Genomic DNA, 14,094 nt, shown 5'->3' with positions numbered 1-14,094 from the left:
TGATGAATGACTACAAGTACAAGTTGAAAACGCCAGTTTCTCAATACTTATTTTTTTTCAATACTTATTTTTAAAGCTTCTATTTAGGGTCATCCACCTGTAAGTAACCATGCCAACTGAGGGTAGAGGGTACTGCCCTTGCTTGGGATGGGAATTATTAGTGACAGTTTGACATGACTGTTTCTTTCTGTGAATCTCTTTACCTCTGAATTTAACATTGTTTTTCAGGAGTGGCCGGAGTGGATACCCTTCCATGAGTCCACTCTCCCCTCAGGAAATATTCCAGTTGGCTTGTATGGACCCAGCTGATGATGGACAATTCCAGGAACAACAATCTCTGGTGAATGAATGAGTTATATGACCTTGAAAATACTGCTTTGGTTTCCTGATCCCTCTCATATTTTCAAATTTTATTTCATAGCCATCATTGGTCAGGAAAACCTTTTATACCATTTACCCTAGAAATTTTCTGGCTTCGTTCCCTTTCAAAATCCAGTTTCTCATGTTCTCTGAGCATGTTTACCCTTAAGGTTTTACAGACCAAGAACTGCTTCCCTTCTGCAATTACTTACACTCCTTCAGGCCAAGCCCTTTATATTCCTTGAACATCAAATGTAGAAGTCACATATAAAACCTTTCCTTTGACAGGAAGCTTTAAGATAAATCTTTGTAGAATGAGTGGCATCAGCCATGCAACATAGTATACCAGGGGCTGCTTGTAGGAATGCAGAATGCCCCCTGCCTTCCCTTAGTGAAGCCTGGCTCCTCTAGTACTCAGTGGAAGCATCTGTTACAGTCACTAGCTGGCTGCTAGCAAGTACAAGAGACTACTACCTCTGCTCTGTATTAATTCAGGCAAAGATCTGCAAGAACAGATACATTCTAACAGGCCCTTAAAGTTATTTTCCTGAGCCCTAAATGAGTTTCTTTATTAGCATAAATGGTGAAATTTCTGAGAGGTCTATTAAGATAAGTTAAAGCTTGGAAAAAAGAGGGAAGATTGAACTTTTGGTTTTGCTAATACAGAGCTAAAAATCTGATTTCTAAAGCTAATCCACTTTATCATAAGTCATAGTTCAGGAGCCCTGAGCTCAAGTTCCCTCTCAAACTTAATTGAACTGGAGAGGAAAAGACCAAACTCAACCTTAGCAAAAGTCTGTATAGATAGCTAGGACTGAGTGAGTTCCATATCACTTTGATTTACCTGTGGTTTTTCTGTCCCCTTCATTTCCCTTCTGGTCCCTCCCACTGCTACTATATACCTCAGAGACATCCCAAATGGGCAATATTATAGAGTGTGTGTGACCTGCTTTGATAGGCTATGTGTGATGGAATGGGTACCCGTAAGAGAGGGAAAACACTTCAGTAGCTCAAATGGGTATCTGCGTCTCCCGTAATTGCTGAGGCAGAGAAGCATATATGGTTGTGTTGGGGAGAAAACTAAGCCAGACACTACTGGAACATAAGCAATTGCCTGAGAATGTTCTTGGTGAGGTAGGTAGGATTTCTTGGAGTAATTCCCTGCCTTCCCATCTGAGGAACTTAGCACCAATGCCTAGAGACTAATAGCTACAGATAGTTTGATTCTTAAAAGGGCTTCTCTGAATTTTACAGCTTGTTTGCCTGGTGATGTGTCTGGTGAGAAAAAAAATCTCAATAATATGTCCTTTTTTCCCCCAGGGAGACTTTTTATTACCTCATCATTTCTGCAGTTTCTCCAGGGATGAGCTGTAGTGCCAGGACTTTTTGGATATGTGTTCATCTTGTTGTCAGTGCTGGTGTCTGTAACTTACTTCAGGTGTCAGCCATGCTACACACTCACCACTGTGTACTTCTCCAGGCCCCTCAGGGTCTCTGCTCCACATCCTGAGGCGTGGCCATGATCTGTGTATGTGCATATGGAGTGTGTCTCACACCACCTTTGACGCCTGTAGACTGCAGTGTTGTTACTTCGTCTGTTTGGAGTCAGAACTGTGTACCATATAAAGCATTGACTGCAAGTGCTACAACTCCTTCAAGCACACACATCACGTCCTGAGAAGTCTCTCCTCTCATACACATTACAGCTGCACAGCTAATGGGTCATGAAGGCTGAGTGGGCTGTCCAAGTTGCAATCATTTTTAGGGTATCATTTCCTAAATACAAAATAGCTATTTTCTAGTACAATCTCTAGATACCCAAGATGTTCTTAAATTTCTGTGTTGGGTGGCCCATGTCAGTTCCCCTATTTATGTACTGGCACTAGTTATCTTCGTAGAGTAGGTACAACTTCCAAACTGACATTCTTTAACAAGAAAAATAACAAAAGAGTTTGGTGGAAATTTAGTTCCCCATGCAACCTTCTAACAGGGACACCACCCAGTATAGACATTAGTGGCCTTTTACCACTTGAGATGATTGAGTTCAAATTCTTACTGATTTTTACATCTATCACATGTTGATGTGATAAGTAAAATATGTTACTAAAATACGGCTACTAGGAATTTAAAATTATGTAAGTGGTTTGTATTATATTTCTATTGGACTGTGCCAGTCTGGAGTATCCCTGACAGATGGCCACCCACCACATTTTTGGATGATTTCAGTTATTTTAAAAAACCCTCTTACCTAATAAAACTAAGCGTCTTAAAGTTTGAGAAGATACATTTGGTATCAGATAATTAGTGACTTCCCTTATAATTCTGGTTCCTATTTAATTGATAAAAGGCTTCTTCAGATTAAAAGAACAAACCTAACATGAAGATCACACTAAGATTGCTCAGAAAGTAAACCTCATATCTAGAAGGTGCTATTACCAACAATGATTGTTTCATAAAGCCATAATGTCTGAAGCATAGCTTAGACATTATAAATATGACATTAATAAAAGAGGTATGCAACCAGAAAAGGTGCCCTTCATCACTCAATCCCACATAGAGCTTTTTGTTTGGTCATCTGGCATAACACCTATGTACTCAAAAACATACACATATACACACACACACACCTGAGACCTTGAAAATGCCAGCTCCCCTTCTGAGAGCCATTCTTGAGGAGGCAGAATCCTCCACTGGAGGTGAGAAACAATGAGATGGAACCAAGTTCCACAAGCTTGGCTGTGTGTTTATTTCCAGGAGCCAGAGGTTAGTGAATTAAAAAGCGTGCAGTCCTCTAATTATGGCATCTACCTTCCTTCGGACACCCAGGAGCATGCGGGATCTGGGAGGGCATCCTCTATGCCACGTCTGACTATGGATCCCCAGGTAAAAAAGCAATCACCACCTACTTTATGCAGTGGCATCCTGGGCTTTTTTAGGTGGGTTACTCAATATTTTTGGTTGAGCCCGGACTTGCTCTCACTCTTTCCCTATAAACAAAACCTAGTTTGGGGGCCTTCTGTGATAGAGCACATTCCTCCACAGTATGTTTTCAGTGAATCCTTGACCTCAGAAGGCTAAGTCAACAACATGCCCTAACTCCCTCTTGATGGCCTAAACATTTTCAAGACTGAACCAGCCAAGCAAATAATATTTTTCAGGACTTTCTGCATATTTTTCCATCCTTTTCTCTTTTTCTGGCTCCTCTAGCATTTATGCACTTATGCATACACACAGCTCTATGTTAAGACTGTTGTAACCAGTGCAGGCCACACCTCATTTCTTTGTTTGTTTTCCTGGCTTCTTTTTTTGTCTGTCTGTCTTACATCAGGTTTTGACAGAGACAAGAAGTTTTTGTCAATCTGTTTTAATATCTGTGGCAAACCCAAATGCCAGAGCTTAAGGTGGAGTAGGGTAGGATTGATGGTAAAGGAGAGCAATGCAGTCAGTAGTTGTTAAACTGCAAGCTCTTCTGGGCTATAGCATTGGTGGGCAGGGCCTTCATAGGTGAGGGAGAAAAACATCAAAGGCAAAGCCAGGCTTCTTTCAAAGTGTAGCCTTTTTCACAATTTCCCTCAATTATTTCCAAGTGGCTCAGTATTTGCAGCAGGTCCTGACAGAACCCCTATGGTAGATGGCTCTGTGAGACATTTGCACAATGCCTGCTTGCATTCTGCTTGGCTTTGCCCTAGTACAGTCAGCTCTTTGCATTCTGCTTGGCTTTGCCCTAGTACAGTCAGCTCTTTGCATTCTTGAGCACAAAGAGAAGGTCCTCGAACAGTTTCAGTAACTATGTTAACATAATACGAGGACACTTTCTAGATCAGTGTCTCTAGCGAAGGTCTGAGCACACCACTTCCCAGGGCTCCAATTTGTAGTTCTCAACAGTCTGAGTCCCAGCTCAGCACTTTTAGAAATAATTAATTGGGAACTTGTATTCCTTTGGGGGCTCATATTTCCAGGTGGTGACAGACCCTAGCTCCATGAGACGTTCATTTTCTACCATTCGGGATAAGCGTTCAAATTCCTCATGGTTGGAGGAATTCTCCATGGAGCGAAGCAGTGAAAATACCTACAAGTCTCGTCGCCGGAGTTACCACTCTTCCCTGCGGCTGTCAGCCCACCGCCTAAACTCAGATTCAGGTGAGGTCATCTTTAGGGTCTACCTCATTGCAGGCAGCTGGCTGGGCACTGGACTCCTGCCCCGGTAGACTTACTCTGGCAAGGACTGAAGATGACTGGAACAGAAAATAGATAAAGACAAGGGTTTAAAAAGTGAGCTAAGAATGCATTTTTTAAAAATTCTTTTATTGGTACATTTTAGGTATACAACACATTTACGTTTCTCATTGGGAACTTGTACCTTTACATAATGGATCTTGGTTCTTATTTTTTCTCCATTCCTAGCCCTCCCTTCACCCCCTCCACCCTTCCCTATTTACAAAGACTTTGTTTCCATTTTTCCCATTTCTCATAATTTTTACTTTCCCTTCTTTCCTTTCCCCTACCCTTCCCTCTTCCCCTACCCCTTCGGACCTTTTCTTCCTATTTCACTTTATCAATTATTCATTTTAATCATTGGTACATTTTAGGTATACTATAATGACATTCATCATTGGAAATTTGCACCTTTACATAATCTCTCTTGATTCTTATTTAATGCATTTTATCGTACAGATTTTGCATATTTGACCAATATCCTATATAAGGTCAAGAACCTTTATTCATCACAAATACTGACACAATTCCTTCCTCTGGAGTACAGAACTGATACAAGCAATAGAATTGAGGTTGTCCAGTAGCCTTCTGCAAAATCATTGAGATTTCTTAGGAATGTTTTAGCGGTCCCTTGGGAGGGGGTACTGAGCTTCCACCACCATCTACACTTCAACCCAAGTAGTATTTTCCCTGGAATTGTACTATATATTTGGGTTTCTTTTAAGCTTTCTTTTCTAAGAAAAAGGGTCATAGTGATTTAAATTTTTTTAAAAGTTAGAAAGTCATTAGTCTGTTTCAACCTATTTTACTAGATGAAGGAATCAAAGTTAAAAATCAGTGAGTTGCCCCATATCACAGGGCCAGTAAATGACAGAGTTGGGACTAGAATGAAATCCTTTAACTTCAGTGCTGGAGGTCTCACCATGGCATTATATTAGGTGTGCCATTATTTTATATAGAACTTTCTTAATTCCTTTCTGATTGGTGTCATTTCCCTCCTCAAACCTACACACCCATGCATAGCACAGAGAATACCGAGCCATATTCTTGGAAGGAGTCTAACTTTATTGTGTCTAACATAAATGGAAGAGAACAAATCACATTCTTTGACATACATATCTTTCTAGTGGCAACTTGTAGACTTACCTGCTCACAAAAAGGTAATTTTCTAGCTTTTCTCTCTGACTTCCCTTCCAGATTATTCACTGACATGTCTGGAGAAGTCAGGATTCTTTAGCGACCTGTCTTAGTTCAGGCTGCTACAAAAAAAAAAAAAAAAAAAAATTGCCACACACTAGGTGGCTTAAATAACATTTATTTGTCACAGTTCTGGAGGCTGGGAAATCGAAGATCAAGGTGACAACAGACCTGGTGTCTGGTGAGGTCCCTCTTCCTTGTTTGCAGATAGCCATCTTCTCAGAATGTTCCCACATGGTGGAGAGCAGAGATGAAGCCAGCTCTTGTGTTTGGGCATCTTTCTCATCAGAAGGGCTCCACCCTCATGATGTCATATCCCAGAGGCCTCAATCTTAACACCATATGAATGGGAATTAGGATTCCACACTGAATTTTGCAGAACATATGCATGCAGTTCATAAGAGGGCCTAATCCCAGGCTGGGATGCCATACCTGATGAGTTCAGCAGCCAGAGGTAGCTGAGTTATAACCAGTTGTTTTTGTCATCTCTCATAGGCCACAAGTCTGACACCCATCGCTCAGGGGGCAGGGAGCGGGGACGATCCAAAGAGCGAAAGCATCTTCTCTCTCCTGATGTCTCCCGTTGCAATTCTGAGGAGCGAGGGACTCAGGCTGACTGGGACTCCCCAGAGCGCCATCAGTCCAGGTCACCCAGTGAGGGCAGGTCGCAGACGCCCAACAGACAGGTGAGCATGAAGAGGAAGTTGAGGCTCCTGCGGGGCAGGGAAGGGAGGACTGCAACATCGGCAGCAGAACATGGGTATCCTGCAGCCTTATTTCAATACCCACAGAGATCCAAATTCCACAAGAACGTACACCCAGTGTGTATAGAGGTTAGCTGCTCCATGCTTGCAAATTCAGAAGTGGTGTGAATTCATAGAAACGCAGATTTTCCTAAAAGAAAAGTGATAGTGTCCTGAGGTCATTCCATTCCAGTCCTCAGAATCCAGGGGTATAAATCCAGCCAGAGATGCTAGGAAAGGATGGTCCTGTAGCCAGAAAGATTTGGCTCTTGTGATCCTTAGTATTAGTGGGAATGGTGAGAGCAAGTCAGAGCAATTCTACTTGATTCACTTGCTTTCCATCCATGCCAAGAGAAGCATCATGCCTCTCCTGTGATCCTCCTGCTTTAGCCTCCTGAGTAGCTGGGATTACAGGCATGTGCCATCGTATCCAACTCTCCTTCCAGCCTTTTGCTGAAACCCCAGCCAATGCCTAAGAAATATCAGCCCTATGAAAGTGTTCCTTAGCCCAGGGTTACCATTCACTTCTAGCCCTACTCAGGGCCCTGGCTCAGATGGAAGACCCACTCAGCAAAAATGGTCATCTGGGAAAAGGAGAGGTTGCTAAGACAGATTTTTAGAGAAGAAGGTGGTGGAGAAGTTTACATTCTGGGCCAGCCATTACTGCAGAACAGACTCGCCTATGGAGCTTTCTGTCACTACATTCCCAAACCCTCAAGGATTCTAGTTGAAAGTGAGACCCACAAATCTACATTTGAAAGGATCCCACCCAGGAAGTTCTGAGCAAGTAGTTCACAGGTCACACACACCCTGAGAAATGCTGTCCTCGAGTCCATTTACCAACACCTGACCTCAGGTACCCTTGCAGTTGTGGTCAATGTTGAGTTGAGGTCAAATGAAGCCTGACCCAACAAATAAGTGTTGCAGTCAACAAGCCACTGAAGACAGAAGCAACAGTAAAGGTGAAGGAAGGATCTTGCAGTTCCCTTAGAACCCACTTCCCATAAAAGTTTCCCAGACAGAGCAACTCCAGAGCATTAATGATAGTCCACCTTTCATGGACTTGTCTTTCTCAAAAGTTTAAGGTCTTTGTTTCTGTGTCCCACTTGTTATGGACATAGAGCTTCCAAACTGTTTGTCCCAAGGAACCAAAGCAACAGCTAGTAGCTCATGAGAGACGTGGAACCTCAGGGCTTCCTCCAGACCTGCATCAGCCGCAGAGGTGTATCTGCACATGGAAAGTTGAGGTGTCCTGCTTTGGATGGTACAACTCCTCAGGCTCCTTTGACCCCTGTGTCCCAGAGGGATGTGACTAGTACTTGGGACTCCCTCTCAGGCTTCCTTCTCCAGGACTTCGGGGGTTCTCTGTAGAAGGGGTCTGGTATTTTAAAAAGCCCCAAGTGGGGCTCATGCAAGACCAGTCTCACACTCCATGTTTTTCCTGCTGTGCAGGGAACAGGTTCCCTGAGTGAAAGCTCCATCCCTTCCGTTTCTGACACCAGCACCCCAAGACGAAGTCGTCGGCAGCTCCCACCTGTCCCACCAAAGCCTCGGCCCCTCCTTTCCTACAGTTCCCTGATGCGACATGCTGGCAGCATCTCTCCACCAGCTGATGGAAGCGAGGGTGGATCTCCTCTGACCTCCCAAGCACTGGAGAGCAACAATGCTTGCCTGACCGAGTCTTCCAACTCCCCACACCCCCAGCAGGGCCAGCACTTTTCCCCCCAGCGCTACATCTCTGAGCCCTACCTGGCCCTGCATGAAGACTCCCATGCCTCAGACTGTGGTGAGGAGGAGACACTCACCTTTGAAGCGGCTGTGGCTACAAGCCTGGGTCGGTCCAACACCATTGGCTCAGCCCCACCCCTGCGGCACAGCTGGCAGATGCCCAATGGGCATTATCGGCGACGGAGGCGTGGGGGGCCTGGGCCCGGCACGATGTGTGGAGCTGTCAGTGACCTCCTGAGTGACACAGAAGAAGACGACAAATGCTAGAGGCTGCTGCCCCCTCCGATGCATGCTCTTCTTTCACAGGGAGAAAACCAAGACCGAATTGGGAAGCCAGTGTGGCCCGGGGGGGAGGAAGAGGGAGGAGGAGGAGGATGGAAAGACTCCATATATTATCAGAGAAGAGGAAGCAAAGGACAAATGGAAAACCCATCAAACCCACCAAATTGCTGTATTTCCCTCTGCAAGACAGGCACTGCCATAGTTCTGCCTCTTTGCTGGGGAAAGAAAACACAGGAATCTGAAGGGTTATTTTCCCATGGGAGAAGGGACAGGAGGGTAGCTTGCCTTCCCTTGCTCCTTGCCACTTTTCTATAACCTGTGGAGGGATCTGGCTGGCCTGTGTCTGTACTCATTGCCTTGAGCAGCCTGGAAGACATTCTGGCTTTTACCTGGGGAGCAGTGGAGACTGACTATAGGAGAGCAGTCTCCTCCCCAAGCTCAGCCGGCATCACTGCCACCTGAGCAAATGCAGTAGCATCTCATATGTTATCTTGTGGCTTGCTGCCCCCCACAGAAGCACAAGCTAAGTCAGGAGTGTGGGGTACCAAGAGTGGGAGGCAAGCAGGGAGGAAAGGGCTGAAGCGGAAGGAGTCAGGTGCTGTGGCCACAGCAGCAAGGGCTGGTCTGGGTGAGAAAAGCCATAGCCCAGCAGCCGTACCATGGAGTGTGAGGGCCAAAGAAACAGAACACGAGGTGCTGGTGGGTACAGTCCCAGATCCTGCACCCCTACAGTAGGTTAGTCCCAGATCCTGCAGTAGTTATGATGAGTAAAGGAAGTCCCCAGGGCCCACAGGGGTGCCTGTGGCTCAAGAAAGATCAATCAACACCTCTGACCAGGGCACCAACCCACATAGAACTCAGTCAGTGTGGGAGGCCTGTGCTGTTCCCAGAATTGGCCCTTTAAATGCTGGTCATGGGGGAACCCTCAGAGTAGGGGTAATCTAAGGAACTCAAGGTAGAATCCACTTTCCACCCAGCATAGAAGTAACTCAGTATTGGTAACAGTACTGTGTTAATACCAGCACATTCTGGCTGAGATCAGCCACACTCTGGGCTGGAGGCAGAGGGCCCCCTGTGCAGCAGCCAAGCTAGTACTGAGCTCAGCTCAGTGAGGCCACATGCCAGAGGCTCAGCCTTTCCTGCCACTCCCTGAGAAGACAGAACACATGCATCTTAGAGGGCCACCCTCACTGGCCAGACTTCCATAAATATGGGAAAAGCTGATAAAGAGACACTTCAGTGAGGGTGAGTCTGAGTTGACTAAGGACTTCCCATGACGGGGACCCAAGGGTCTGCAGTGTCTTCAGCTGGTTCAGGGTTGAGGATCAGTTGATCTGGATGCTTTAAGATGATCAGTAAACATACCTCAGCCTGGGCTTCTCCTTCTAGCAAAGCAGGCTCTGATGGGGCTTGTCCTGAACGTTCCCTGGCCAGGACTGGGCTTCACCACTCCCCAGGGTAAAAGCTGTGCAGAAGACAGCCTTAGGCCACTGTGTCAATCTTAAGTCCCCAAGCAGAGCAGCGCTAAGAAACAGAGAGTCCTTTCTTGGCAAGTGAGTGCTCCTTCACTATACAGTAGATGGTTCCATTCTGTGGAACACATCACCATCTGTGTCTGGTGGCGATGCAGATGGCCCTTAGCCTCTCCCTAGTATCATCACAGTACATGAATGGATATCCTGGAGAGGGGTGTCAGGCAGGACCCTCCTTTCCCAGCCTGCTGTACAAGACCCCTTTGGCGGGGGGATGAACTGAGGACCCTACACTGAGAGCTCAGAAGATAGATGCTCTTTTTAATCCTCCTCCAGCTCAGAGTCCTCTGGAACTCTTGGGTAGGAGCAGTCCTTTTTCTTAGAAGGAGCTTCTGTTTTCTAACAAAGTTGGTTTTCTTTTTTGGTCATTCCCCAACCCACCATTGAAATAGAAATATGGCCTAGCCGCCTAAGCTCTGAAAAGCCTAATTCAGCCATGTGGCTAGAGAACCATTCGTCATGGCCTGCCTTCTCTTCTAGATGTTGATAGAGTTTCATGACCTGTGGTCAGTCCCAAACCAAAGTAATCCCAGGACAGGAGGCCAAAGAGGCAGATACAGGTCTCCTTCTCTCAGACCCTCTTCTATCTTCATTTTCCTCTCCCACATAGCACATGTGTGCTTGGGGTCAGCTAGGAATGATCCTTACAGGCATGATCATTACATAAGATTCCAATGCTGGGCCTGGTATTGTTTTAAAGGGTTTTTTTTTCTGCTCAGTCTGACTTCATGCCAAAGTGCTGCTATAGCCTCCTTTGTGTGCACAGAGTTGCTTTCCTCCACCTTGGACACAGAGCTTTCCTTAGGGAAAGGCCCACAACATGGTGACTATGCTGAGCCAGTGAGGCTTTTGGATGGTATTTGGAGAAAGTGAATTGCAGTGATATTTCATGCCCTTTCAACAATAGGAGAAATGTGGGCTGGCAGAACCATTAACAAATTAGGAATTTGCCTATAACCACTGTCTAAACATGAAATACTGTGCCAAGAAACCTTCCTGCATACCTGAACTCCTTGAACACACAAACACTTGAGTCCTGAATAAAGCATTGTAACATGTTTCAGATGTGGCCACCTGCCCAACCACCTGGTTTTTCTAGTGTTAATGAAATTATAAGCCTATTTCTATTCACCTTCCCTTGATTAAGAAAATGAGTTTCTTTTCTCTTAGCTTGCACTTAACTTTCTATTAAGAAAATAAAAGAATTTTCTGTTAAGTCACAAATTTATCTTAATCATCTTTGGTTTCCTACTGCCTTGGAATAAACATGAACACCAACTTTCCCCCTTTGAAGCCAACCAGGACTTCCCTTCATAGGTATAAGGTTCTATCTCTTCTCTTTCCCTTGAAAAGAGGCCCTTCTTTAGATCTCAAAATCCATTCTTCTCTTTGCATTAAGAATTACAGCTGCATCTTGTGATATACACCTGATAAACTTGAGGAATACAGGTTGTTTCCGAAGATTCTTTAATCAGATGTCCAGTCTCCCTTGCCAACATGAGTCTTCCTCTCCTCAAAACAAGGGAGAGTGAAAGAGAGTGGAAAGTAAATGCAAGAAGAAAGAAAAGACACTGGAGGTAGAGATGCCAACACAGGGAGATGTCATGGCTAGTTTTTGTTTGGCTAGCCCTCCCTTCATCCCAGACTCCAGACAGATCACGGGTGGCTTTCTTCATTTTCAGGAAGAGTATACCAGCACACACGGGAGGAGGGGTCTAGCCAGTGCACTCTGGGACCCAGGGTCAGTGGAGCCTCTGGCATCACGTGAGCCATAAAGACACTTGTATAAAGGTAGGCTATGCCTTTCTTCTAGCTGAGGAATCTATTTCTATTCTAGGTTTCATACCGTTCAGTGTCCCATAGACTGCTGAGGGCACCAAAACATTGGCTGGAAGCTGATTCCAAATGTTCTGGATTTTGCCCTCCTTTGCCTTTGGGACCACAAAAAGAAGATCTTCTATTCCACCCCTTAGTCAGTGTCTCCCTACCCTGCACACATCCACCCCCAACTCTCACCTATAGCTTATGAGATGAGCTGGAGTATCCTCAAATCTCCTATCCCAGCTTTTGTTTTGCTGCATGTTAGCACAGCCCCAACTCCCCTAGATGGTTAAATCTAATTGAAGCTTATTTGCTGGCCTGACTACCCTGCCCATTTATTATTAGTAAATGCTGCATTCTAATGAAATATGGCCTAGGACTCACCAGATCATCTTCACAAGATGATCTGCAAAAAGTTCTAAGGTGTGCACTACTGTCCACATTCTCTATAACAACTGCCTACAGAGAAATTAGGTCTTCCTTGGCATAGGAGAAATAATTTTGATTTTTTGAAAAGAATTCTATTTTTTTCATTACATCCATTTCATTTTTGGACACAGTATTTCTTCAGTGGGTGGGACTAAGGACAAGTTGACTCATTTCTTAGGCTGGATATCACAAGGTTGTATGTGAAGAAAGAGTGAACATAGAGCAGAAGAGAAGCAGATAGTCTCCTACCTTGCATAGATTTTGTGAAAATGGAAGGTTAAGGAAAGTTTGCTGCTACTTTTGTTAATCAGTGTCTCACCTGTTATGTTTTGAGACCCTTAAAGGCTTGAGGCTAGTGTGTTCCAAGAATCCTGGTGAAGAGAGTCCTTGGGGGATTCTTCCCCACCAGATGTCTCATCCAGTCCGTCAATCCTTCCTCTGCAGATCCCAGAGCATTCATTGATCACTGTCCCAGAGAAGCAGGAGAGAACTTTATGATACAGGAAAGAAGGAGGTAGTTGGGCAGTTGGGACCCCTTGTACATGGCCAGTCATAGCATGATGGATTAAATCCAAACAAGAAGCCCTAAGAAACCAGGGCCAAGTTTGGACAATTTATCTTTAAATAACTCCACACTGAGATGTTATTTTAACTTAAGGGTTATGACCCAACTTTTCCATGAAGGTGATCAAAGGAGACCCTACATTTGACATACTGCTGGTATTAGCAGCTTGTTCTGTTTTTTTCCTCTCTGAACCACCCAGTACATCATACCTAGGTCTGCATCTAACAGAGCAGCAGTCAATGACTTTTACCCTCTCTTGACCCCGGGGGCCACAAAGAGAAGACTTATTCCTGGACACAGACCACTTGGGTGTTTTGTCAGCTGCCATGTGCTGTAACTCACCCAGAGTACAGAGATGTACTATGTAACAGAACAAAGCACTAAGAAAAGACAGAACTATCTTTGGTTTCTAAAGCCATTTTATTCCTTTCTTTCAATCTTTTTTTTTTTTTCTTTGAGCTTCTGAGGGCTTACACATGCCATTGAGCTCACACCAAGTCAAAAAGAATAGATTCAGAAATTGTCCCAACCTATCCTGGAGGGCCCAGAAATCATCCTCTGAATAAGAGCAAAGCTAATTCAAGTATGAATGAGGCTCACAGAAAAGTCTAATGGGATGGCTGGTGAGGCTGGGGGCCCCAACTGCCCTTCTATTTTTATACTTTTTCTTCATTCCACCCATATCTTCTTGCCATTCTATAAGTAGGAGCAATCATATCTTGACTTTCTGAATGCAAAAAGAGACTTTATAATAAGCCATGCTACTATGTAAATACATTCTTGAGGTTTGAATTCCTCTTTCTTGAGATAAGACAGTTGACTACATCAGGTAGAAAGAGGTGCAGGAATTTACGTTTATTGTTACCTTGGGATTTTTGTACGTTGGGCTGTCTGAGCTTTTTGTAACAGACCAGCTCTAGGACAACAAAGAAGGCCAAATTTGTGCCTACAGTGTTCTAAATATGCTTCTTTTTAGGGATTAATTTCTGTCAAGTTAATGTTAACATAGTTCAGTCAAAACTCTGAGGTTACAGTATCAAATCTGTCCTTTCCTCTGGTCTCCTCTTCCTTTTCTGTCTCGCTAAGTAGACCTTTGACTCTGTCTCTGTGCATGTCTCTCTTCCTAGGGACCTAAAATATAACCTAGATTAATAAAAACTGTCCCAAAACATCAATGAAAGCAAAGGAAATAATAGACTAGATACAGAATTTGTGGGGGGGG

The 14,094-nt window shown here is 44.5% G+C and overlaps 1 protein-coding gene across 9 annotated transcripts in view; it reads left to right on the top strand.

Annotated features, from left to right (window-relative positions):
* The window catches only part of Cacna1e (calcium voltage-gated channel subunit alpha1 E), a 485,327-nt gene extending 474,054 nt beyond the window's left edge, over nt 1–11,273 (top strand). For 5 of the 9 annotated variants that reach the window (XM_087194394.1, XM_087194393.1, XM_087194390.1 and 2 more), the window contains 5 exons: nt 229–340; nt 3,115–3,243; nt 4,320–4,500; nt 6,268–6,458; nt 7,968–11,273. In XM_087194394.1, the coding sequence (XP_087050520.1) occupies nt 229–340; nt 3,115–3,243; nt 4,320–4,500; nt 6,268–6,458; nt 7,968–8,510 (1,156 nt within the window). In that variant the 3' untranslated portion in view covers nt 8,511–11,273. The remainder of the gene's footprint in view (nt 1–228; nt 341–3,114; nt 3,244–4,319; nt 4,501–6,267; nt 6,459–7,967) is intronic. The other 4 variants (XM_087194398.1, XM_087194396.1, XM_087194397.1 and 1 more) reach the window with 1 other exon arrangement.
* The last annotated feature ends 2,821 nt before the right edge of the window (nt 11,274–14,094 follow it).

This window comes from Heterocephalus glaber, unplaced genomic scaffold (genome assembly GCF_053883595.1).
Source record: "Heterocephalus glaber isolate CG9 unplaced genomic scaffold, H.glaber_assembly_v1.0 deba00001600, whole genome shotgun sequence".
NCBI classification, from domain to species: domain Eukaryota; kingdom Metazoa; phylum Chordata; class Mammalia; order Rodentia; family Bathyergidae; genus Heterocephalus; species Heterocephalus glaber.
The sequence above is the reverse complement of the archived record's forward strand: the minus strand, read 5'-3'. Positions and strand labels throughout refer to the sequence as shown.